We start from the raw sequence: 24,270 nt of genomic DNA, 5'->3' as shown, positions 1-24,270 counted from the left end.
AATTGCGGGATCTTTCGCAATTATTAATAATTGCGGGATCGAGGATCTTTCGCAATCGACGAGTCACGCACGAAGAAATGGGAAAATCCATTAAGGCTGAAGTACAGTTCTGGAGATCCACCTGGGGGGGATGATTGAGTTTGGATTGTGGGTTTAACTTATGTAATTCATTTTTCTGTATGTGCTGATTTTACTCTTTGTTCCACTGTACTCCAAAAATAGGGTAAATCCCTGTTTAATCAAAAAAAAAAATAATTGCGGGATTATTATGGATTTAGTAGAGGATATAATAACAGTAGATTTTTTTTGTGGTGGGAAGAGGCAAAAAGTTTCATTCAATTTGGCTTAAACTGTTTGCTGCATCACAAAAAATGGAAAAAAAAATAGAAAGCAGTTTTCATTGCTATATGTTCTAAGGATGTATTTCACGGTCTCTTTAAAGCAAACATCAAGCAGAACAAAGTTTGAAATGTTTAAACTTAGATTAATAGCAAAGCACCAATCTTTAAGTAAAATAACCAAACAATAACTGGTTCGTTAACAACCGCCGAGTATCACTCATCTACTTGTCCGTTACATACATAAAACATGTACTAAACATCAAGAAAAGCTACACCTACACAGTATCATCGCAGAAGAAAACGAACTGCTAAAAGCTACCACTCTGCGGCTGCCGCGGCCTCTTCGCGCCGCATTCCTTGGACCGGAGCCAACTCTCGATCTCTTCGAGCCTCACGCTTACGAGCTCCAGCTCCAGCAGCCTGCGCTTGCACGAAGGCGCTCTTGGCGGCTTCTTCGGAGCCGGCGGGCAGCTGGTGACTTCGAATGCCAGCCTGCTTTCTCGATCGATCGGCGTGCGGCATTCCTCCTCCTCGTCCCGGGTCGTCGAATGATCAAACGGCAGCGCCATTGAGATCGGCTGCAGGGCGGCGAAACCCGATAGCGCACGAGAGAACTCCTCTGAACCGAAATAGGAGTCAATTTTGCCGACCTCCAAAGCCTCCACAATGCTGAACCGTGCTCTAGAGAACGCGATCGAATTAGAGGCGGGGCTCCTCCGCCCCACAAAGAGGTCACAAGAATCAGAAACCTCTGCTTTCAAATCGAAATCAGAATCAGAAACCTCCGCATTCACATCGAATCGCTCTACGCACCTCGGTAGGGAGCCACAATCGGGATCCACATTCAAATCGATTATCCCAGCACCAGCAGCAAACCCTAGCTCCGTGCACTGCAGTGAGGGAGGACAGGGATCGCCGACTCGTGAACCACAATCAGGATCCATATTCAAATCAATTATCCCAGCACTGGCACCAAACCCTAGTTTCACACACCTCGGCGGGGAACCATAACCGGGATCCACATTTAAATCGATTGTCCCAGCAATGGCACCAGACCCTAGCTCCATGCACCGTGGCGAGGGAGAACAGAGATCGTCGCCTCCTGAACCACAATCGGGATCAGCATTCAAATCGATGGCACCAAACCCTAGCTCTGTGCACTGCAGGGAAGGAGGAGAGGGATCGTCGACGATGCGATCAGGAAAATTGAAATTCGCCATGGGAGAGAGCCAAGACGCAGAAGACAAGAGAATGCGAAGGATTGGTTTGAGGGTATATATTTATAGGCTTCGGTGAAGTCGAATCCTACGGTGGGAAGGATTGGTTTGAGGGGATATATTTATAGGCTTTGGTGAAGTCGAATCCTACGGTGGGANTATTTATAGGCTTCGGTGAAGTCGAATCCTACGGTGGGAAGGATTGGTTTGAGGGGATATATTTATAGGCTTTGGTGAAGTCGAATCCTACGGTGGGAAGGATTGGTTTGAGGGGATATATTTATAGGCTTTGGTGAAGTCGAATCCTACGGTGAGTCGAAATTGAATCCCACTCGGAATTGAAGATTTGACCAAATAAGTTTAAGTTAAAAAAAAAAAAAAAACTACTGTAAATAGGGGAAATTGTTGCTTGCACCTGGTGTATAAGTATATCTCATACACCGCCTCATTAAAAACAATCATAATAAAGCTTTTCAAACGATAATATAATTCATTAAAAATCACAAATTTAAATACTAATTTTTTATTATAAATGAAACGATATCTGTCTCTACAGCACTGGTTTTTAATATTACCTTTCAAACCATAGACCTTCAAATAGTAATTTAAAAACATTAAACATAAAAAATAATATCAAAATAATAATAAGGGCGTGTTTGGTTCGATTCTCTTCCACCATAAAATCGGAATCGGAATGGATAAATCTATTTGTAGATATTTCGTATGCGGGAGTCTCACTCTGATTCCGATTTCCGCCCCACTCAGCTCTTTTTCCAATCCGGTCTAGGAGATTGGATTAGAAGTTGAATCCGAACTCAATAGATATTTTATTCGAATTAAATTTATTTTTTTATTTTTTTAATTAAAACATGAAGAAGTAAAATTGGCCTAACTTAAACACCTAAGTCTAGCTTAACTTTTTCACTCAAAGCCTGCTTACTAAACATTTATGTGAACTTATACGATATTTTGAGTTACGCTCAATTGTATTCCACCATTTCAAAATGGATACTTGATGTTTCTGATTGATAACTTTAAAGCTTCTATTTTTTTTTTTTAAACTCAAATTATTCTAGGCTAAACAAGTAGTTGGACGAAAGCAAGCACCGACAAAGAAGGACGGGAATAAAAAATAATGCTCTAAATTACTAGATAAAGAAGTGGCGAAAATAAGGTCGAATGTGAATTTAAACAACAAGAATATTTACAATAGTTAAGAAAAAACAGAGAGCTCTTAATTGTCAAATGCCAGCCCCAGTTCAACAGAAGGCAATCAGAGAACTTTGAAGACCATTATGTGTTTGTTATCCACATCAGTTTCAGATCCAAGTTTCTCATCATTTTGCATTTGTAGGAGTGTTAAAAAAAAAACAAAAACAAAATTCTATAAAATGTCCTTCTAAAACAATGAGGTGAAGTGACAGAAAAAAAAAAAAAAAAAAACCAAAATAATAGAACCAAGTTTACAATTCCAAATCAAACTTCTATTACAACACCCAAACTTGGAATCATATACATGTCTTAATACTTTCGATTGCATAAAAACCCTTACCGAAACCTAAAGATAATACATGCATCCTACCACACAGTGGAGGATGTAACTCAACCTGCAAGGTTGAGTTAACTAAATAAATGATTAAACTCACGTAACATAATTACACTAGGATCACTTATTGTGCTAAAATACAGTTTTATCAACATACATATGCATGGCAGCTACTAGACACCACAAATTTTATCGACTATGAAGAGGATACGTGTAGTTTAAGACTGGGAGCCCTTGCTCTTCTTAAATAGGGAATAAGCATCACTATACACAGCAACTGCATTTGACAGGACGGCGAGAACAATCATAAAAACAGACAATACTTTATCCCATCTCGTTGCAACGCCGTGGCGGTCCCTGAAAAGTGGTCGGCAAAGAGAGGAAGCTCTCAATAGCAGAAAATTTAGGCTTGCAAGAAAGAACTAGAATGACTTCAGACAAGTAAAGAGAAGGTGATAGTATAACACGGTCCCGATGAACTGCAAGAACTAACCTGAGAGTAATGGCCGCAGGGAAAATGAAGGCAATACAAACAGCAGCAGTCGCACCAGTAAATTGGAAGGCATCCCATATGCTGGGTATAAAGTTCGCAGCCAAGAAAATGGCTAAAAGAGGTACTGCAGTAATTAGGGCAAATCTCCAGTTATCAGAAGATAAAGACCTTGCATAGGGAAAGAGGAGGCCATCCAAGTTAAGCCTCAAAGCATGGAATATGATGGGAAATACAAGCATTAGGTGGACAGCATAGCTAACTCGAACTGCGTCATTGAGAACCGAGCTGTAGGGGATGCCAAGGTTGGAATCGAAGTTGGCGAGTACATCGTCGAGGGTGTTATCACCAAAAAGAAGAAAGCCAAAGAAGCTTGTGGTAATATATACAGTTGAACAGAGGAGAAGTGATGTGCGCACGATAGGTTTTATCTGGGAAGAATCCTCCAGCTCATTGTCTATTGAGTGAACTGCAAAGTGAAAAATCATACTTCAAATATCGCGAACAGCATTAAATGGAGAAATATGATAGGTGAAGTTCTAGACACCCCCACCCCTACCCACACACATAAACAATTAACTTTGTTTCTTTTTTATTTTTTTCGGTGTTGATCAAAAAAATAAGTTCAGAAATTTCTCTCAAAATGGCCTATTATTAGGGTCTCAGTACAAATTTCACCTAAGATTTATGATACGAAAAGAAATAGATAATGCTAAGCGTGTGACAGATTATACTTTTCTGATGGACCTACATATGTCGTGCCAAAATTACATAGCCAATTCTATCTTTAGTACCGTTGTAATGGCAGATATAAGCGGTGACAAGAACCGGAACAGCTGTGAAAAGGTTCCAGACGGAAGCCAAATCAGGTAGCTGAGGAAACAACTTTGGCATGCTAATGCTTCCACTTATCAACTTCACAATAGCAATTCCAGCAGTAATTACAACAAAAACAACTGCAAGTGCAACCGATACGGCAGATGTGTATCTCAACGAATCTGCAAGACAAGAAAGAAAACCCAAGATGTGAGTCTGAGAAAATAAGGAGGTAATAGCTCATGCATGGCATTTTTATGTTTTTTCTGTTTCTTTTATTTTTGTTTTGCTTTCGGTCCCTCCAATTATAGGACGGTCCAAGGCATCTAGGGACAAAGCGCAGCTACACTTACCTACACGCTTGAAGGTTGCAAGTGGAGTAAACACTAGAAGTGTGGTCACTAGAAGAACAAAGAAACGGCTGTTCCACCACTGTGCCCCAAACCATCCTTCCAAGACACCAAAATGGTGTTCACCACTAGAAGAAGTTCCAGATAGCACATCACCTTAAGATTACAGCTTAGGTCAGTAATTAAAGAAGCAGATAGTTTCAACCTAAAAAAAAATATATATATATCTTATATGAAGAAAGCAACAACACTCAACTTCCTAAAACAGCATAATTATTGATAGCAACTCAAAAAGAAACATGCTTAAGAAAGTAAATAGTGCTTCAGGCTAGTTAAGGCAAGAACACTCCACGTGAAGCAAGAATTTAGGATACTATTAAGGCTTTTCACTAAGAAGAACCTCAAAAGCAAATTAAGTAATAAGGAACATAAATAACCTCTTTAAATTGTTCTAGGATGCAACAATAGAATCTACGACTAGACGACTAGCAACTAATCAAGGCCTGTTCGGTACAGCTGGAGCTTCTACAAAAGTGCTTCTTGCTACTGCTAGTAGCACAAGCCTGAAAAGCCAAAAACTCATTCCAGCTTCCTAGCGCAAACAAAAGCTTCAAAAGCTCTTGGTTTTTTGCTTGCAGAACACCTAACTATTGCTGATGGAGTAGAAAATGCTATATATAATAGCGACACGCAATTGCTAAATCAATTAAATTGTGCAGAGAAAGTAAGAAAGGTAGATAACAATGATATAAACACCTATAAGAAAAGCTTTAGGAAAGTAAAGATATGTATCTCAATGAGAGTGTGTATACCAATAATAATCATGTACACAATCATCACTCCAATATTATTCACGACGACGCAGATCTGAAGCAGCGTCCGGCCGACGTTCCCGAATGCGTCCCCCATGACTTCCCCGTAGGAGACCGCCTTTCCGGCGCGGCTGAATCGGACGAGCATCTCGATCGAGGCCTCGGTGAGGAAGGCGCCAAATACAATCAGAAGGAGCCCCGGCACTAACCCTAGCACCTTCATGGTGGCGGGAAGCGCCATGATCCCGGCGCCGACGACCGTTGTCGATAGATTGAACACGGCGCCGGCGAAGGAGGCCCCGTTGAACTCGTCAAACGCACCATTTTCCTCCTGTTTGGTGGGCAAAAGAGGGACCTTTTCATCGAGAACCTGCTTGTTCTTGCGATTTCCCCTCTTCTCGATCGGATTAGGGCTTTCGATCGTCATTTGTTTCTATAAAGCTTCGAATTGATCCGAAATTTGGGTTCCAGGAGATGATTTTTGAGCAAAAATTTGAAAACAAAGACTCGATTTTTATGGACAAAAATCGGATTTTGTCTACGAAATCAAGCCCACGGACTCTGACTCTGAGGTTTCCTTCCGTGTAGTCTAAGTATTGAATAGATATGGATGAATCTTTGTATAATTTGACTGGGAAAATAAAAAGGGGAAACAAATTAAAGAGGTAGAACCAATTTGAGCTCTATGTGGAGGAGAGGGGAACAGAGATTCGGCACTCTCTTTCTCCTCCTCTCCTTTGAGGGGATGGAAAGTAGAGACCAGAGAAGAAGGGAGACATAGGGGAGGAGAGAGAATGAGAGTGGGCCTTGTGGACATGGACATTTTACTGGTGTTTTTTAAAATTTATTATGTGTAATAAAAAGGACATTATTAGTGTTTTTCTGATAAAATGATAAAAAAAAATTTGCATAAAATATAAAATTTTATCTAGTAAAACTAATCAAACTAGATTAGAATAAGAATATTATTCAATTTGATGAATTGACAGTGATGAATCATGATTGATAATAATAATTGAAGGTTGCCGGCTTAGATTTACGTTATTTTCCGCACATTATTTTGTTGCTTCTGTTTAATATATATAAATATAATAATATATATTTTGTATTAAAAAGTATCAGAATAATAACATATAATAATAGATAAAACTAATAAAATTTTAATATCTCTCTTTTTTTTTTTTTCTCTTCTTTAAAAAATAAGGATGTACAGTTTTTTTTTCTTTTTTCGTTCCACTCGTGGATGGGGCACACTTCCAACACGGAATTCATCTTTATAGTTTTCAAACTAGTAGTTTAGAGGCGATGTTCATATAGTTTTATCCTACTGTACTCATTGTGAATAATACTATTAAATATTATTATAAATTTTTTAAATAATTTTAAATAAAAATAAAATAATATAATAATTTAATGGCCTAATTTTATTAAAGGACGAGGATGCAAAATGATTGATGCAGGGCGGCTTAATTATTAACTGTTTGACAGAATGGAATCATTTTCCTTCACTAATGGCAGGTGGGATGTGGGCCCATGAGTCACTGTCGATGAATATAGACCGCTCATTTAAAAATAAATAAAAAATATAACAGTTTAGATTACTTTCTTGAAATCCATTCATTATTTTATATAGTTTTTATACATTTTAAAAATAAAAGAGTTATATAAGTGATATAGTATCTCAATTAATTAGTTGATATTTTTTAAAAAATTTACTAAATATAAATAATAGGATTAGTTGCACAAAGATTCTTACCAATATAGTAAATTACAAATATATCCCTACAAAGTTTTAATTTTATATATTGTCTTTATAAAAATTCTAATATTTTCAAATATATTCCCGCTGTTCGAATCCTTTAGAAAATTTAGTTAATCATAGATTAAATATTTAATCCCGATTAGTTAATAAGTGAATTGTCATTTTTATCCCCTTTAATTAACCGTTGGGGATATAATTGTGATGACAAAAAGATCATTTAACTTATAAAATAAATAGTATGCCAATGATAACAAATTACAAAGACATATTTAAAAATATTAAAATTTTTATAAAAATAATATCTAAAATTAAATTTTATAAAAAAATATTTATAATTTATTATATTTGTAAAAATCTGAATGCAATTAATGGTAAATAATATTATGTAACTACTATATTGATAGGTTAAGATTCGAGACACCGAGGCATCTTGTACTGCAGCAAGGACAACTTTGTCTACAGGTTGCATAGTTTTTGTCGTTTTCAAACAGTTTGTAATTAAATTAAGATAAATTTCAATAAATATTTTTTTTCTTATTATAAAATTTTAGGTACAAATTATGAAACTTTTCTAATTTGACTTTTCAAAATATAAAAATAATAATTTTACTATATAATATTTTAATTTATTTGATTTGAAATAGTTAATGATCCTTAGACTTCAAACTTTAAACGCGTCGTTTATATTTATATGTTTAGTTAGTATATTTCATAAAATTTTTATAATTTTCATAGATATAAATTTATTAAAATAAATAATTAANATATAATATTTTAATTTATTTAATTTGAGCCGGTTCGTGATTGTTTAACTTTAATACTTAAACGTGCCATTTATCTTTGCAAGTTTACTTTATATATATATTATATAATTTATATAATTATAAATTTATTAAAATAAATATTTAGCTTAAATTTTATATTTAAGAGTTAAATTACTTAAATAAAATAAATTAAAAATTTTAATATTAAAATTTAAATTTTAAAAGATTGGATAGTCAAGTAAATAAAAAAAATAAAAAAATCTATTGTTCCAGTAAGTTTTATAAGATTTTTACAAAAAATTTACCAGTGTCAACTCCACTACCTTATTGTGAGAGTACGGAACGATTATTCTATGTCATAATTATTTATATAGAATTTGTGATATCTAATCATATATTTTTATATTGCATAAGAATATATTCTTTTTAAATTGTTTTATTGTTTATGATTAGATTTTTTTCTATCCCATGCGTTATACCACAATTATCCATAGCAGTTGAATGTATTATAGTGACCCGCGCGTTACGGTAGGTAAATATTATTAAAGTAAAATTTAAAATAAATATCATTTAGTATAAAAAATAGTAAATATTGTTTAATTATAGACAAACACTTTTAAAAAATAAAACTATAATGAAAAAAATTTAATCGTTTCAACAAAATTATTCAACATTGTTCAAGAGAAGTTGCATAACATGTAAATGGAACTCTTTTCCAAATTAAAGGGGTGAGTACATGTCGAATTTAGGCATATAAATTTTTTTTTTTTTTAGAGATAGGTAACATGCTACCTGCTTCATTTATTTTATTCTGAAAAAAAATTAGCTGAAAATATGAATCAACTAGGATTCGAACTTAGAATTTCAGATACCAACCACAAAATCTTTTACCACTTGTTCTAGGAACGGTCGGTTTTAGGCATAGAAATTAATGTACAGGCATAGATGGTTATAGCTTAAGGTTGGGTTCTCTCTCCCGCGCGTGCCAACGTTGGAGCGCCCGTTATAAAACAAAGCCCGATTCATTAGTTTCGTGCATAGGCCGTTAATAGGCCAAGTTATCCACGTCTCAACGAACACTCACTAATCCAACATGAAAAAGGCCCAGCATAATGGGCCTACTTGCAATGTCGTTAGCCTATGAACTCCCTGGCCCGGACCAATTCATTTCCATGCTTACTATATTTGTAACTCGTAAGAGCTCAAAATCGACACATCCTCAAACCCTAACCCTAGTAAGTAGATCCCAGGAAAGAGACGCCGCCGCGAGCAACTGATCTTCATACGATCTATCCAATTTTTGTGGGTTCGATTTTAGTTTGTGTCAAATTTGTACGGATTTCAAATTTTAGTGCCATTCACAGTTTGGTTTTGTGAAGTGAAACCGAATAAACTTTTTTTCTGGATTTTGTGAGGTAATTTATGTCTATCTTGGTATTCACAGAGCAAACTAGTGTTGAATGTGTTTAGATGATATTGATACTAAAAGTATCAATTTTACAAAAAAGATGCTGAAGGGAACAATGACTTGTTCTTGTTGATGCAATTTAAAGCAGTGGCTTTACAGGGGGGAGGAAAAAAAAATCCCCAGTTGAGGCTACCTGTGTCATCAGCATGATTTTGCATTTCATCCCTATTTTTTTATATTTTTGCACAATTCGCTTTTGTTTAAATTTGATGATTTTTGTCGTAATTACGCACCATTAGCCCCTTGCTTCGTGGAGTATGGTAGCAAGGAAACTACGAGAAATGGTTCACAGGTGCAATATTCATGCATTGGCAAAAGACCTTGCATAGATAAGAGGGGTAATTGAATCGCGTTACCCTTATCATCTCTTTTGCTGAAATTGCCACACTATTTTTTCTTAAATTGTTTGTTTCAGAGCTTAATGTGTTACTGTTATAGCAACTTAGCATGTTTTCGCCCCACATGTAATTCTTATAAATATAGTTGGTATTGTGTTTTTGACATGAAGCTTTCAATGAGATAATAATATTAGTTAATTTATGATGACTTGCATTGGTTTTTTGAACCCTTTGTTGTAATCAGTTTATTCGATATGTATAATCCATTGATTCCATATTTTCTGTTTGAGTTACTTCACTTAGTCTGTAAGTGGATTGGTTTCGCCCCAGCACATTCTACTCAGAAAGCAAAATGATGCGCCATCATGACCTGAAACTTATGTGGATACTCCATGGTCTTCAAAGTTCTCTGATTGCTAAACTTGGTTCTATTATTTTGGCTCTTTTTTTTTTTTTTTCGTTTCTGTCACTTCACTTCATTGTTTTAGAAGGACATTTTATAGAATTTTGTTTTTGTTTTTTTTTTTTTAACACTCCTACAAATGTAAAATGATGAGAAACTTGGATCTGAAACTGATGTGGATAACAAACACATAATGGTCTTCAAAGTTCTCTGATTGCCTTCTGCTGAACTGGGGCTGGCATTTGACAATTAAGTTCTCTGTTTTTTCTTAAACTATTGTAAATATTCTTGTTGTTTAAATTCACATTCGACCTTATTTTCGCCACTTCTTTATCTAGTAATTTAGAGCATTATTTTTTATTACTTTCCTTCTTTGTCGGTGCTTTCGTCCAACGACTTGTTTAGCCTAGAATAATTTGAGTTAAAACAAAATAGAAGCTTTAAAGGTATCAATCATAAACATCAAGTATCTATTTTGAAATGGCGGAATACAATTGAGCGTAACTCAAAATATCGTATATGTTCACATAAATGTTTAGCAAGCAGGCTTTGAGTGAAAAAGTTAAGCTAGACTTAGGTGTTTAAGTTAGGCCAATTTTACTTCTTCATGTCTTAATTAAAAAAATAAAAAAATAAATTTAATTCGAATAAATATTCATTCAGTTCGGATTCAACTTCTAATCCAACCTTTTAGACCGGATTGAAAAAAGAGCTGAGTGGGGTGGAAATCGGAATCGGGATGAGACTCCCGCATACGAAACATCTACAAATGGATTTATCTATTTCGATTCCGATTCCATGGTGGAAGAAAAGTGAACCAAACACGCTCTTAGTATTATTTTGATCTCATTTTTTATGTTTAATGTTTTTAAATTACTATTTGAAGGTCTATGATTTGAAAGGTAATATTAAAAACCAGTGCTGTAGAAACAGATATGGTTTCATTTATAATAAAAAATTAGTATTTAAATTTGTGATTTCTAATAAATTAAATTATCGTTTGAAAAGCTTTATTATGATTGTTTTTTATGAGGCGGTGTATGAGATATACTTATACACCAGGTGCAAGCAACAATTTCTCCTATTTACAGTATTTTTTTTTTTTTTTAACTTAACTTATTTGGTCAAATCTTCAATCCGAGTGGGATTCAATTTCGACCCACAGTAGGATTCGACTTCACCAAAGCCTATAAATATATCCCCTCAAACCAATCCTTCCCACAGTAGGATTCGACTTCACCAAAGCCTATAAATATATCCCCGCAAACCAATCCTTCCCACAGTAGGATTCGACTTCACCAAAGCCTATAAATATATCCCCTCAAACCAATCCGTCGCATTCTCTTAGCTTCTGCGTCTTTGCTCTCTCCCATGGCGAATTTCAATTTTCTTGATCGCATCGTCGACGATCCCTCTCCTCCCTCCCTGCAGTGCACGGAGCTAGGGTTTGCTGCTGGTGCTGGGATGATCGATTTGAATGTGGATCCCGATTGTGGCTCCCCGCCGAGGTGCGTAAAGCGATTCGATCTGAATGCGGAGGTTTCTGATTCTGATTTCTGTGACTTCTTTGTGGGGCGGAGCAGCCCCGTCTCTAATTCGATCGAGTTCTTTAGAGCACGGTTCAGCATTGTGGAGGCTTTGGAGGTCGGCAAAATTGACTCCTATTTCGGTTCAGAGGAGTTCTCTCGCGCGCTATCGGGTTTCGCCGCCCTGCAGCCGATCTCGATGGCGCTGCCGTTTGCGGATCATTCGACGGCACGGGACGAGGAGGAGGAATGCCGCACGCCGATCGATCGAGAAAGCAGGCTGGCATTCAAAGTCACCAGCTGCCCGCCGGCTCCGAAGAAGCTGCCAAGAGCGCCTTCGTGCAAGNTTTTTGAAATGGCGGAATACAATTGAGCGTAACTCAAAATATCGTATACGTTCACATAAATGTTTAGTAAGCAGGCTTTGAGTGAAAAAGTTAAGCTAGACTTGGGTGTTTAATTTAGGCCAATTTTACTTCTTCATGTTTTAATTAAAAAAATAAAAAAATAAATTTAATTTGAATAAATATCCACTCAGTTCGGATTCAATTTCTAATCCAACCTCCTAGATCGGATTGGAAAAAGAGCTGAGTGGGGCCGAATTCGGAATCGGGATGAGACTCTCGCATACGAAACATCTACAAATGAATTTATCCATTCCGATTTCGATTTCATGGTGGAAGAGAATCGAACCAAACACGCTCTTAATATTATTTTGATCTCATTTTTTATATTTAATGTTTTTAAATTACTATTTGAAGGTCTATGGTTTGAAAGGTAATATTAAAAACCAGTGCTGTAGAAACAGATATCGTTTCATTTATAATAAAAAAATAGTATTTAAATTTGTGATTTCTAATGAATTAAATTATCGTTTGAAAAGCTTTATTATGATTGTTTTTTATGAGGCGGTGTATGAGATATACTTATACACCAGGTGCATGCAACAATTTCCCCTATTTACAGTAGATTTTATATTTTTTTTTAACTTAACTTATTTGGTCAAATCTTCAATCCCGACTGGGATTCAATTTCGACCCACTGTAGGATTCGACTTCACCGAAGCCTATAAATATATCTCCTCAAATCAATCCTTTCCACCGTAGGATTCGACTTCACCGAAGCCTATAAATATATCTCCTCAAATCAATCCTTTCCACCGTAGGATTCGACTTCACCAAAGCCTATAAATATATCCCCTCAAACCAATCCTTCCCACCGTTGGATTCGTCTTCACCAAAGCCTATAAATATATCCCCTCAAACCAATCCTTCGCATTCTCTTATCTTCTGCGTCTTTGCTCTCTCCCATGGCGAATTTCAATTTTTCTGATTGCATCGTTGACGATCCCTCTCCTCCCTCCCTGCAGTGCACAGAGCTAGGGTTTGGTGCTATCGATTTGAATGCTGATCCCGATTGTGGTTCAGGAGACGACGATCTCTGTTCTCCCTCGCCACAGTGCATGGAGCTAGGGTCTGGTGCCATTGTCGGGACAATCGATTTAAATATGGATCCCGGTTATGGTTCCCCGCCGAGGTGTGTGAAACTAGGGTTTGGTGCCAGTGCTGGGATAATTGATTTGAATATGGATCCTGATTGTGGTTCACGAGTCGGCGATCCCTGTCCTTCCTCACTGTGCACGGAGCTAGGGTTTGCTGTTGGTGCTGGGATAATCGATTTGAATGTGGATACCGATTGTGGCTCCCCGCCGAGGTGCGTAGAGCGATTCGATCTGCATGCGGAGGTTTCAGATTCTGATTTCGATTTGAATGCAGAGGTTTCTGATTCTGATTTCTGTGACTTCTTTGTGGGGCGGAGGAGCCCCGCCTCTAATTCGATCGAGTTCTCTAGAGCACGGCTCAGCATTGTGGAGGCTTTGGAGGTCGGCAAAATTGACTCCTATTTCGGTTCAGAGGAGTTCTCTCGTGCGCTATCGGGTTTTGCCGCCCTGCAGCCGATCTCGATGGCGCTGCCGTTTGCGGATCATTCGACAGCCCAGGATGAGGAGGAGGAATGCCGCACGCCGATCGATTGAGAAAGCAGGCTGGCATTCGAAGTCACCAGCTGCCCGCCGGCTCCGAAGAAGCCGCCAAGAGCGCCTTCGTGCAAGCGCAGGCTGCTGGAGCTGGAGCTCTTAAGCGTGAGGCTCGAAGAGATTGAGAGTTGGCTCCGGTCCAAGGAATGTGGCGCAAAGAGGCCGCGGCGGCCGCAGAGTGGTAGCTTTTAGCAGTTCGTTTTCTTCTGCGATGATACTGTGTAGGTGTAGCTTTTCTTCATGTTTAGTACGTGTTTTATGTATGTAACGGACAAGTAGATGAGTGATACTCGGCGGTTGTTAACGAACCAGTTATTGTTTGGTTATTTTACTTAAAGATTGGTGCTTTGCTATTAATCTAAGTTTAAACATTTCAAACTTTGTTCTGCTTGATGTTTGCTTTAAAGAGACCGTGAAATACATCCTTAGAACATATAGCAATGAAAACTGCTTTCTATTTTTTTCCAATTTTTGTGATGCAGCGAACAGTTTAAGCTAAATTGAATGAAACTTTTTGCCTCTTCCCATCACAAAAAAAATCTATTGTTATTATATCCTCTACTAAATCCATAATAATCCCGCAATTATTAATACCTCATTAAACGAAGTGCTATCTTCAATTAAATTCATTATAGTCCACAATTAATATCTCATTTAATGAAGTGTTTTTAGCTATAAAACTTTCAGTGTATGCACCCCTTAATTTGGGAGGGGCAGAACTCAGTGAGAAAATACAATGAACAATTTGGTCAAAACTTTGCACATCCTCCTCCTCTGCCTACCATTCACCATCTCCCTCTCCTTGCCACAGTCTCTACAGCTTAGAATGATCAACAGTGACTCAATTCGCTCTCCTCTCTACCCTGGAAACCTCACCAGCGAAGAGCTCATGATACGGCTGGCAAACCACTCAACTCTTCGAGCTCAACACGTCGAACTAACCCTCTCTGCACCGCATGCTAGCTACGATACGATGCGTCTCCGACCGCACGTCTTCCCCACACCTAGCAACCTGTATCTGGTGGAAGTGCATGTCGGCACGCCTGCACATTCGCGCTCGAATGAGATCCAGTTCTTCGTCTTAGACACCGGAAGCAGCCTCGTGTGGCTTCAGTGCGAGCCGTGCGTCAACTGCTGGAGCCCACTGCGTGCACGCTACAACCCTGTCCACTCCGACTCTTTTGCTCCGATCCCGTGCAATCACCCTTTGTGCGAGCTGAACCGACCTGATCGGCGGTGCGTCAACAACCAATGTCATTACACCCACGGATATGATAGTCATGCAGTCACGAAGGGAGTTCTTGCCACCGAGACCTTCGGCTTCGCAACTGACGGCCGACAGATGGAGTTCATCCGCAACATAGTCTTCGGGTGCGGGCGTGACAACCAAAACTTCAGACTGTATCCGCAGATCACCGGCTTCATGGGCCTCAACATGATGAGCACTTCCTTCTTGACGCAGGCAAGCGATGATCTCAGAGGCCAGTTCGGATACTGCCTTCAAAAATATACGGAGAACGAGCAGACTGCTAGCATTTTGAGGATTGGCGATAACGCTGTCCTGCGCGGACCGAACGTGAAGACGGTCCCTTTTGCTGTTGTTGACGTTGCGCATTATTTCCTTCCGCTTGCAGATGTGAGCATCGCCGGACGACGACTAGGGTTCCCCCACGGAACCTTCAGGGCAAGGAAGGAGGGGAACAAATACAGAGGAGGCTTTGTCATCGACTCGGGGACGGGCTCTACCATGTTCGTGCACGGGGGGCCGTACGAGCGAGTGAAACAAGCGTTCATCGACTACTTCCAACCGTTCGGGCTAACGAGGTCGAGCAATCCGAAATTCGAGGTGTGCTACAAGATTCCAACTCGCGGGTTCACGGCATACCCGAGCATGACACTCCATTTTGAGAACGGGAAGGATTTTGTGGTGCAGCCGGATAATGTGGTGTGGCCAGCACCTAACATGTTCTGTGTTGTCATACAGCGGTCGAACTCCGTGAATATATTCGGGACGTACCAGCAGCGTAACCATCGCATTTCATACGACACCCGCAACAGAGTGTTATCGTATGTTCCGGCAGATTGCAGTGCAGATTTGGCAAGCTAGTAATAAACTGTCATGGCTTTTACCAATTGTCATGGTACTGCATCGCCCCATAAATTAATTCGTGCGTACAACAAGAAGCTCAAACAATCATGGGATACTTTTAATAATATCTTCTGTAGATCTGCATATCTTTTTTTCTTTTTTTTTTTTCAAATAAATAGATTGGAGAAGCTCAACAGTCTCGGAGGAAGATAAGAAGTTAAAAGTTAAAACCCTCTCATCTTAGCGCACAAAAAAAAAAAAACAAAAAAACCAAAAGATTAGAAACTTCATAGAAATTAAAATTTGTTTTAACTAATTTTCTCAATAAAAGATACTTGGTTTTATGGTTTGAATTGAAAAAGTAACTGAATGAAGTATATTTAATTGCTAACACAATTTTCTATAACGAGCAGCTTATAGAAGTTTTGGAGCCCATTTCATGTCTCTAGCTAGTTGAATACCCAATAATCACTGGTTTAATATTCTAAATTGCATTGTGCTATGGATGGCAAAAGGAATCAATTTAGACAATCCCCTGCTAGGAATCTCAAGCTCTATATCTGTAGAACACTTATTTCACAGCCTTTAAATTGATTTGATATGCATGATTATTTGTTACAATAAACACACAAATAGAAACAACAAAAAACGATCGCAAAATGGACAAACCATAAAAACAGTAAAATAAAATTAAACACAAGAATTTACGTGAAATTTTTTTTACAGAGAACGAACGAAAAATGAGAGAATTTCATTATGAAAAAGAAATTACAAAGATTTTTTTTGGAGATTACAAACAATTGCTCTTTCGTAGCCGGGAACCGGCTACACTTTGCGCGGGGAACCTTTAGGGCGAGGAAGGAGGGGAATGTATACAGAGGCGGGTTCATCATTGACTCGGGGACGGGGGCTACCATGTTCACGCCGGGCGGGCCATGCGAGCGAGTGAGAGATGCATTCATCGAATACTTTCAGCAGTTCAGGCTGGCGAGGGCGAGCCATCCGAAGTTCGAGGTGTGCTACAAGATTCCAGCGGGCGGCTTCACAGCGTACCCGAGCATGACTTTCCATTTTGAGAACGGAAAGGATTTCGTCGTGCAGCCGGATAACATGGTGTGGACGGTACAGAGCGAATTCTGTGTTGTTATAGAGAGGTCGAATTTGGTGAACATACTTGGAACGTATCAGCAGCATAACTATCGCATCTCGTACGACACTCGGAACAGAGTGTTGTCCTATGTTCCGGCGGATTGCAGCGCAGATCATGCAAGCGAGTAAATAAACTGGATTTGATGTGTGTGTGTTTTTTTATTCTTTTACTTGTATTTCTAATTTCATCGAATTCCATCGCACTATCCACTTCATTTATTAAAAAATAGCGAACTATCCACTTCATTTATTAAAAAAAATAAATTTCGTAATAGAGTTAAGACAGCAGGTCTACAAAACAAATAAAAATAAGAAAAAATAGGTGATAGAAGAGATAACAGAAGGTTAGCTGGTTCTATAAATTTATATTTGGTCGTACAACTAGATTACAGTCTGCAGAAACGTAGGATAGTGCCTTGTTCCGAACATCATATGAGATCTTGTAGTCATGCTGCTGATATGCTCCAAGAACGCTCACCATCAGAAGACCGCCCACCGCAATGCAGAATTTATTCTCTGTCTGCACCACCTCATTAGGCGGCTGCACGACAAGATCATTGCCCTCGTTAAAGTGGAGCGTCATGCTTGGGAATGCTGTGAATCCCTCGCGCGGGATCTTATAACACAATTTAAGAAAATCCGTGGCTTTTGAGTGTGCTTTTCGCAGCTTAAATGGCTTGAAGTATTCCTTGAACGCTTCCATTATTCGCTCGTACGGGCCTCCTGTGATAAATCTCGTGTATACCGTCCCTGTGTCGATGAAGAAACCGCCTCTCACCGATCGCCCGTGCCTGCGGGCGGTGAAAGCACCAGGCTCAAAACCAATACGATGGCTGGCGATGCTCACGTCTATAAGAGGAAGGTAGTACTTGAACTTTCCGGGCACATGCACGAATTGGAGGGTCTTCACGTGAGGGTCCCGTAGAATAGCCTCGTCACCAAACTTGAGCCGGCTCGGCGGCTGTGCGTCGTCGGTGAACCGCGGGAGACAGTAAGCGAACCGTCCGCCGATCGTTCTCTCCATTTGGCTCGTCAAAGACAGCGGTTTCATATTAAGGCCGAAGAGTAGACCCCTGCTAGCTTCCCCGAAAACGAGAATTTTCGATTGTCACGAGCGCAGCCGAAGACGAAGTGGTGGACGGACTCTGTCCGGGCTGAACCTGCTGAAGAAGCAAATGCGGGCGTCTCGGAGGCGAGCACGCCCTTCGAGAAAGATGGCGTCAAGTAACGGATGCTATAGTGGCACTGGTTGTTGACGCATTTAAACGTCGGTTATCGCAAATCGCATAAGGGATGATTGCAGGGTATCGGCACAAAGGTGGTGGAATCTTCGGATGGGTCGAAGATGGGGGTCATTTGGTTCCAGCAATGGATGCACGGCTCACACTGAAGCCACACTATGCCACTCCCGGTGTCCAACACCATGTAGTACTTCCTTCTTTCCTCATCACCGCTCGGCGTACCGATTGAGAGCTCCACTATGTATAAGAACTTGTCGGCGGCAACATGAGGGCGGAGATGCTTTTCGCTGTAGTTGAGACCTGAGAGCTTTGTTTCCAGAAGCTGAGCACGGGCTCCATCGTTGGCGTACAGGCGCAGCTGCCTCTCGTCGACGGTGAGATTTCCGGGAAAGAGGGGAGAGTGGATGGAGTGCTTATGAATCAAATTGAGATGGAGGGAACAAACAATCGTTGAGGAGAGAGTCAACAGAAGAGGAATTATTCGACAGGCTTGTAACATTTCTGTTCTTAGTTCCTACAATATATATAAACTTTATTACAAAGTTCAATGTGTTGGCGCCTCAAATTTATAGACCCAAGTTCCCTATTTGGACTTTTTTTTTTTTTTTTTTTTTTTTTTGAGAAAAAAGTAGCATGCTATCCGCTTCATTCATTCGGGAGGTGAATTAAGCTACATGGGTGAGGCAACAAGGCCTATAAATTTGGGTCCATAATTTTTTTTTTTTTTTTTTTTGAGAAAAAGGTAGCATGCCACCCGCTATTTGGACATTTTTAATATTATCTTCTGTAGATATGCATATCTATCTTATTAAAATAAGCAGATTGGAGAAGCCCAAAAGTTTCCGAGGAAGATAAAAAGCCGAAACCATAATCTTCTCTTCACAAAAAAAAAGGGGCTAAACCATCAATAGGGAGTACGATTAAACTGGTATCACAAAAGATAAGAAAATTTTAAGAAAATTCTTAGAAACTCAAGGGCCATAAATTTCCTAGAAATACATGGCATGACGTAAGATTATTTTAACCAATTTTCTCAACAAAAGATGGTATGTTCTTATAGTTTGAATTGGAAAAGTAATTGAATAAAGAATTCTAATCCCCCTCATACAATCTCCTATAAGGAGCAGGTTCTCACAAAATTTTTGAAACACGGAAAGTGATTGACCGTAAAAATTTGTAAGCGGGCAAAATGAAGTGTCGCTGGACCAGGAAATTTGGATCTAGCTCATTGTTTTTTTTTTTTTTTTTGAGAAAAAGGTAGCACGCTACCCGCTTCATTCATTAAAAAGATGAATTAAGCTACAAGAGTGGGGCAACACGGCCCCGAAAGAAAGACAAGGCACAAAAAAAAAAAAAAAAAAAAAAAAAAAAAAAAAAAAAAAAAAAAAAAAAAAAAAAAAAAAAAAAAAAGAAAAAAGAAATGGGGTTGGGTCCGAAATTGCTAAGTAGCTAGAAGAAGATCCCACTCTTTCACCAGCCTTGACTTACAGACCTAGTAGGCTGCTGGTGGAGCATCTGGAAGGTCAGAAATGATTGTATCTTTCGGAACATCTTGCCGAACCCCGGTTTAGCGACCCAGAGACGGTCAAGGCCTGAAACATCAGCACAAGTGTCGCCTTGACTCAAACAAGGCCCGATCTTAAATGATAAGGATCGCTAGATCTCACTTACTAGATTTCGATATTACAAGTTGAAACATGAAAACCCCGTCATGCAAGCTTTATATGCTATCAAATCTAATTAAACAAGCTCGAAATTAGAGCTGACGATACTTTAATGCCATTGAATTGTCTGCTACGACAAACATAAATTTCATGCAATTCTGCTACAATCTGCAGGGGCAAAGGATAATGACATCTCCTTCACATTGTAGGAGAAATGGTAATTAAACTGCTGATATACTCCAAGAATGCTCATATCAGGAAGACTCGATATGGCGACGCAGATTGTGTTCTCCTCCATCTCCTCTACTATATTCGTTGGCTGCACTACGTAATCTACGCCGCCGACAAAGTGGAGCGTCATACTCGGCAACGACCCCTTGAATCCTTTGCGCGGAACCTTGTAGCACACCTCAAACGGACTATACTTGGTCCTTCGGAGCTTAAAAGGCTTGAAGTGCTCCACGAACGCTTTGCTGATCCGCTCATACGGCCCTCCATTGCTAAATATCGTATAGGTCGATCCGGTGTCGATTATGAAGCCCGCTTTCAAATGCCTCCCTTCTCTCCGAACAGCAAAGTCCTCCGGCTTGAACCTAAGACGACGATTAGCGACGCTCACGTCAGACAGAGCAAGGTAGTATATCATTTCATTCGGCACGTGGACAAAGGGAATGGTCTTGACTTGAGGGCCTTTAAGAACGGCCTCGTCGCCAAACTTGAGTCGGCTCGGCGGATGCGCGTTATTCGTGAGCAGCGAGAGGCAGTATGCGAACCGACCACCTATCTGTCGCGATAATTGGCTCGGCAGCGACAATCGATTCATGTTGAGGCCTAAGATCCCCGAGTGCTCCTTCGACAATGTGAAATCTCGACTATCGTGAGTACAACCAAAGATGAAGTTACGAACAAACTCTTTCTCGGGTCCGTCAGATGCGAAGCCTAATGTCTCCGAGGCGAGGACGCCTTCAGTTGAAGACCCTTCGGTATACTTAATTGAGTAGTGGCATCGGCCTTTCACACATTTCCAACCTGGTTTGCTCAAGTCACACAACGTATGATTGCACGGTATGGGGTCGAATGAGCTTGACTCTTTGCCCGGGTCGAAGATTGGCACCTTTTGTTTCCAACAATGGATGCATGGCTTGCATTGCATCCACAAGATACTACTACCAGTGTCCATCACTAAGTGGTACTTCCTTCGAGCAGGTGTGCCGATAGTGAGCTCTACCATATAGGATGAAGGGTCGCCTTTGAGATTAGGGCGGAGTTGCTCTATACTATAGTTGAGACCAGATAGAGATGGTCGTAGGAGTCGCGCACGGGCTCTGTCGCCGGCATAAAGACGTTGCGCCATCTCACTATTGGTGAGGTTTCCCGGGAAGAGCGGAGAGTGGATAGAATATTTGTGGATCAAATTGAGGTGCAGGGAATGAACAACTGTTAATGAGGGAAACAAGAGCAAGAGAAAGATATGCCCTGCTAATGTCATTTCTTACTCCACCTGAACAGAAACACTAATCTTAGCAATATCTACTTAAACAGAATTAACACAAAGCAAGTAGGGATCTTCTCAAAAGCTGAAGTGTTGAGACATGGATCATTAAAATATAAACTCTCTGGAATGCCGAGAGCGAGTCACTGTACGCAAAGTTTATAAATGCTGGTTACCATTTTGATGATATCTTTGCAGATATGCATATCTTACTTTTTCAAATAGCAAAGAGCAGAAGCCATATATGTTCTTGATAAAGGACAAAAAAGGGTGAAATCATTAAATGGGTATTTAATGGTCTGTGAATGTGGTTTGTTTGGCACATCTATTGGATTAGAAAGACAGAATTAGAGCGTAGATCATAGATAATATTGTAGTCTTGTAATTGGCCTATTTGTTGGCATAAAATAAGATTGGAAGTACATGTGCCCGGGACCGTAGTGGGGTGCAAGATGAACTCGTTCAATCCAACTCGATCAGGTCGGATTGGACCTAATTGGAAGAGCTCGACTTTTTGGCTGGGTAGAAAGATTGGTGTGTCCTGTTTCCAACAATGGATGTATAGCTTGCATTGCATCTATAAGATGGTGCTACTGTGTTGAACACCAAGTTATATTGTACCGTTGCAGGCACGCCGATGAAGAGCTTTATCATGTCGGTGTCTGGATCGGATTTACATCAAAAATTGGTATTAATTACTGACTGTTCATAGCGCAAGTAGTAAAGAGTTTGATGATTGGTATATGAGATTTTAAATTCGAAACTTTATTGCTTTACATTTTCAGCTAAATTTATTTTTTTTAAAAAAAAACAAGGTAGCGTGTCAGAACAAAATTGGTATTAATTATTAGATTCTTAAAGCTTATGAGATAAAGCAGGGAATTAAGGCATCCCCAAACCACCCTCCGATTTGGGTCGCGCTAATTCGTCTTCTTGATTTATTTGACAGTCTTTCTTTGATCTTATAGGAGGGGTTTTAGGTCATACAACTCGACTGCAATCCGCAGAAGCGTAGGACAACAACTTGTTTCTGACATCATACGAGATCTTGTAGTCATGCTGCTGATACGATCCCAGAATGCTCACCACATTAAGACTACCCACGGCAATGCAGAATTTCTCCTCTGCCTGCACCACCACATTAGGCGGCTGTATGACAAAATCATTGCCTTCGCTAAAGTGGAGCGTCATGCTTGGGAATGCTGTGAATCCCGTGCGCGGGATCTTGTAACACAATTTAAGAGAGCCCGGGGCTGTTGATTTTGCTTTTCTCAACTTGAACGGTTTGAAGTATTCTTTGAACGCTTCCATTATTTGCTTGTACGGGCCTCCTGTGATAAATCTAGTGTATGTCGTCCCTGTGTCAATGATGAAACCGCCTCTCGTTGTTTGCCCTTGCCTGCGCACGGCGAAAGCGCCAGGCGCGAAACCAATGCGACGGTCGGCGATGCTTACGTCGATGAGGGGAAGGTAGTACCTGAATTTCCCATGCACATGCACGAATTGGAGGGTCTTCACGTGAGGGTCCCGGAGAATAGCCTCATCGCCGAACTTGAGACGGCTCGGCGGCTGTGCGTGGCCTGTGAACCGCGGGAGGCAGTAAGCAAACCGCCCGCCGATTCTCCCCTCCATTTGGCTCGCCGGTGATGGCGGCTCCATATTAAGGCCGAAGACCCCCGCCACCCTCGCCGGCAGAGAGAATTGTCGATTGTCGCGCGCGCAGCCCAAGATGAAGTGGCGGACGAACTCCGTCCGAGCTGACCCAGCCGAAGACGCGAATCCCAACGTCTCGGAGGCGAGCACGCCCTTCGAAGTAGCCGGGGTCATGTAGCGGATGTTATAGCGGCACTGGTTGTTGACACATTTAAACGCCGATTGTCGCAAATCGCACAAAGGATGATTGCATGGTATCGGCGCAAAGGTGGTCGAATCTTTCGACGGGTCGAAGATAGGGGTGATTTGGTTCCAGCAATTGATGCACGGCTCACACTGAAGCCATACATACAATGCCGCTTCCGGTATCTAACACCAAGTAGTATTTTCTCCTGTCCTCATCATGGGTTGGTGTGCCGATTGAGACCTCAACCATGTAGACAAATTTTTCGGCGGCGAGATATGGACGGAGATTCTCTTCGCTGTAGTTGAGACCTGACTGCAGTGACGTTTCCAGAAGTCTGGTGCGGGCTTCATCGTCGGCTTGCAGGCGCAACTGCCTCTCGCCGGCGGTGAGATTTCCGGGAAAGAGGGGAGAGTGGATGGAGTGCTTATGGATCAGATTGAGATGGAGGGAACAAACAATTGTTGAGGACAGAAGTAACAAAGGAGGAATTATTTGAAGAGCTTCGTACATTTCTTCTTCTTTTTTTTTTTGTGTCTTAGTTTGTTTGTATCTTAGTTTCTAAAATAAATTTATTACAAAATTTGGGGTCTCAACTTTAAAGATCCAAATTTATTACTTGGATATTCCAATAATATCCTCTATAGATATGCATATCTTCTCTCTTTTTTCTTTTTTTCTTTTTTTTTTTTCTTTTTTTTCAAATCGGTGCTGCTATGTGTACACTAGATCGTACCTTACAAGATTCTTGATTAACCGGCAACGTTATTATTAACTTTTAAATACTAATTTCTAAACCGCTTAGTATCATAATTAACTTGTACATATAATAGCTAGTTAATTCGAATTCGGCAAAATTTCGGTACGGATATAATACGAATAAAGTTCGTATCTTAATTTTTAAATTTTTTGAAAAATATGGCTTAAAAA

At 39.9% G+C, this 24,270-nt stretch overlaps 5 protein-coding genes across 5 annotated transcripts; all 5 read right to left on the bottom strand.

Moving 5' to 3' along the window:
• Positions 464-1,705, bottom strand: LOC109711649. The gene is made up of 2 exons (XM_020234797.1): positions 1,155-1,705; positions 464-1,022 (listed from the first exon to the last, which is right to left on the bottom strand). The coding sequence occupies exons 1-2, from the start codon at positions 1,559-1,561 to the stop codon at positions 650-652; spliced, it is 780 nt and encodes a 259-aa protein (XP_020090386.1). The 5' UTR covers positions 1,562-1,705; the 3' UTR covers positions 464-649.
• LOC109711648 (sodium-coupled neutral amino acid transporter 2-like) lies at positions 3,008-6,359 on the bottom strand. The gene is made up of 5 exons (XM_020234796.1): positions 5,573-6,359; positions 4,764-4,916; positions 4,389-4,592; positions 3,598-4,063; positions 3,008-3,461 (listed from the first exon to the last, which is right to left on the bottom strand). Exons 1-5 carry the CDS (start codon positions 5,997-5,999, stop codon positions 3,323-3,325), a joined length of 1,389 nt encoding a protein of 462 aa, XP_020090385.1. The 5' UTR covers positions 6,000-6,359; the 3' UTR covers positions 3,008-3,322.
• On the bottom strand, positions 17,384-18,130 carry LOC109712152 (aspartic proteinase CDR1-like). Its single transcript, XM_020235575.1, has 2 exons — positions 17,497-18,130; positions 17,384-17,397 (listed from the first exon to the last, which is right to left on the bottom strand). The coding sequence occupies exons 1-2, from the start codon at positions 18,128-18,130 to the stop codon at positions 17,384-17,386; spliced, it is 648 nt and encodes a 215-aa protein (XP_020091164.1).
• LOC109712151 (aspartic proteinase CDR1-like) lies at positions 20,160-21,500 on the bottom strand. The gene has a single exon (XM_020235574.1). It carries the CDS (start codon positions 21,498-21,500, stop codon positions 20,160-20,162), a length of 1,341 nt encoding a protein of 446 aa, XP_020091163.1.
• Positions 22,485-23,853, bottom strand: LOC109712150 (aspartic proteinase CDR1-like). The gene is made up of 2 exons (XM_020235573.1): positions 23,509-23,853; positions 22,485-23,351 (listed from the first exon to the last, which is right to left on the bottom strand). Exons 1-2 carry the CDS (start codon positions 23,851-23,853, stop codon positions 22,485-22,487), a joined length of 1,212 nt encoding a protein of 403 aa, XP_020091162.1.

Source organism: Ananas comosus, linkage group 6, assembly GCF_001540865.1.
Source record: "Ananas comosus cultivar F153 linkage group 6, ASM154086v1, whole genome shotgun sequence".
Taxonomy (NCBI): domain Eukaryota; kingdom Viridiplantae; phylum Streptophyta; class Magnoliopsida; order Poales; family Bromeliaceae; genus Ananas; species Ananas comosus.
This window is presented reverse-complemented; position numbering and strand designations above follow the sequence as displayed.

What these genes read in the sequence shown, in the direction of transcription:
- LOC109711648 (XM_020234796.1), bottom strand. Translation starts at nt 5,999, where the DNA reads ATGACGATCGAAAGCCCTAATCCGATCGAGAAGAGGGGAAATCGCAAG. An exon ending in TTATATCTGCCATTACAACG is followed by an intron (nt 4,064 to 4,388) that starts GTACTAAAGATA and finishes TTCACTTTGCAG; the next exon opens with TTCACTCAATAGACAATGAG. An exon ending in CCTGCGGCCATTACTCTCAG is followed by an intron (nt 3,462 to 3,597) that starts GTTAGTTCTTGC and finishes ACCACTTTTCAG; the next exon opens with GGACCGCCACGGCGTTGCAA.
- LOC109712150 (XM_020235573.1), bottom strand. Translation starts at nt 23,853, where the DNA reads ATGTACGAAGCTCTTCAAATAATTCCTCCTTTGTTACTTCTGTCCTCA. An exon ending in TAGATACCGGAAGCGGCATT is followed by an intron (nt 23,352 to 23,508) that starts GTATGTATGGCT and finishes GTCAACAACCAG; the next exon opens with TGCCGCTATAACATCCGCTA.
- LOC109712151 (XM_020235574.1), bottom strand. Translation starts at nt 21,500, where the DNA reads ATGACATTAGCAGGGCATATCTTTCTCTTGCTCTTGTTTCCCTCATTA.
- LOC109711649 (XM_020234797.1), bottom strand. Translation starts at nt 1,561, where the DNA reads ATGGCGAATTTCAATTTTCCTGATCGCATCGTCGACGATCCCTCTCCT. An exon ending in GATTGTGGCTCCCTACCGAG is followed by an intron (nt 1,023 to 1,154) that starts GTGCGTAGAGCG and finishes CGCGTTCTCTAG; the next exon opens with AGCACGGTTCAGCATTGTGG.
- LOC109712152 (XM_020235575.1), bottom strand. Translation starts at nt 18,130, where the DNA reads ATGGAGAGAACGATCGGCGGACGGTTCGCTTACTGTCTCCCGCGGTTC.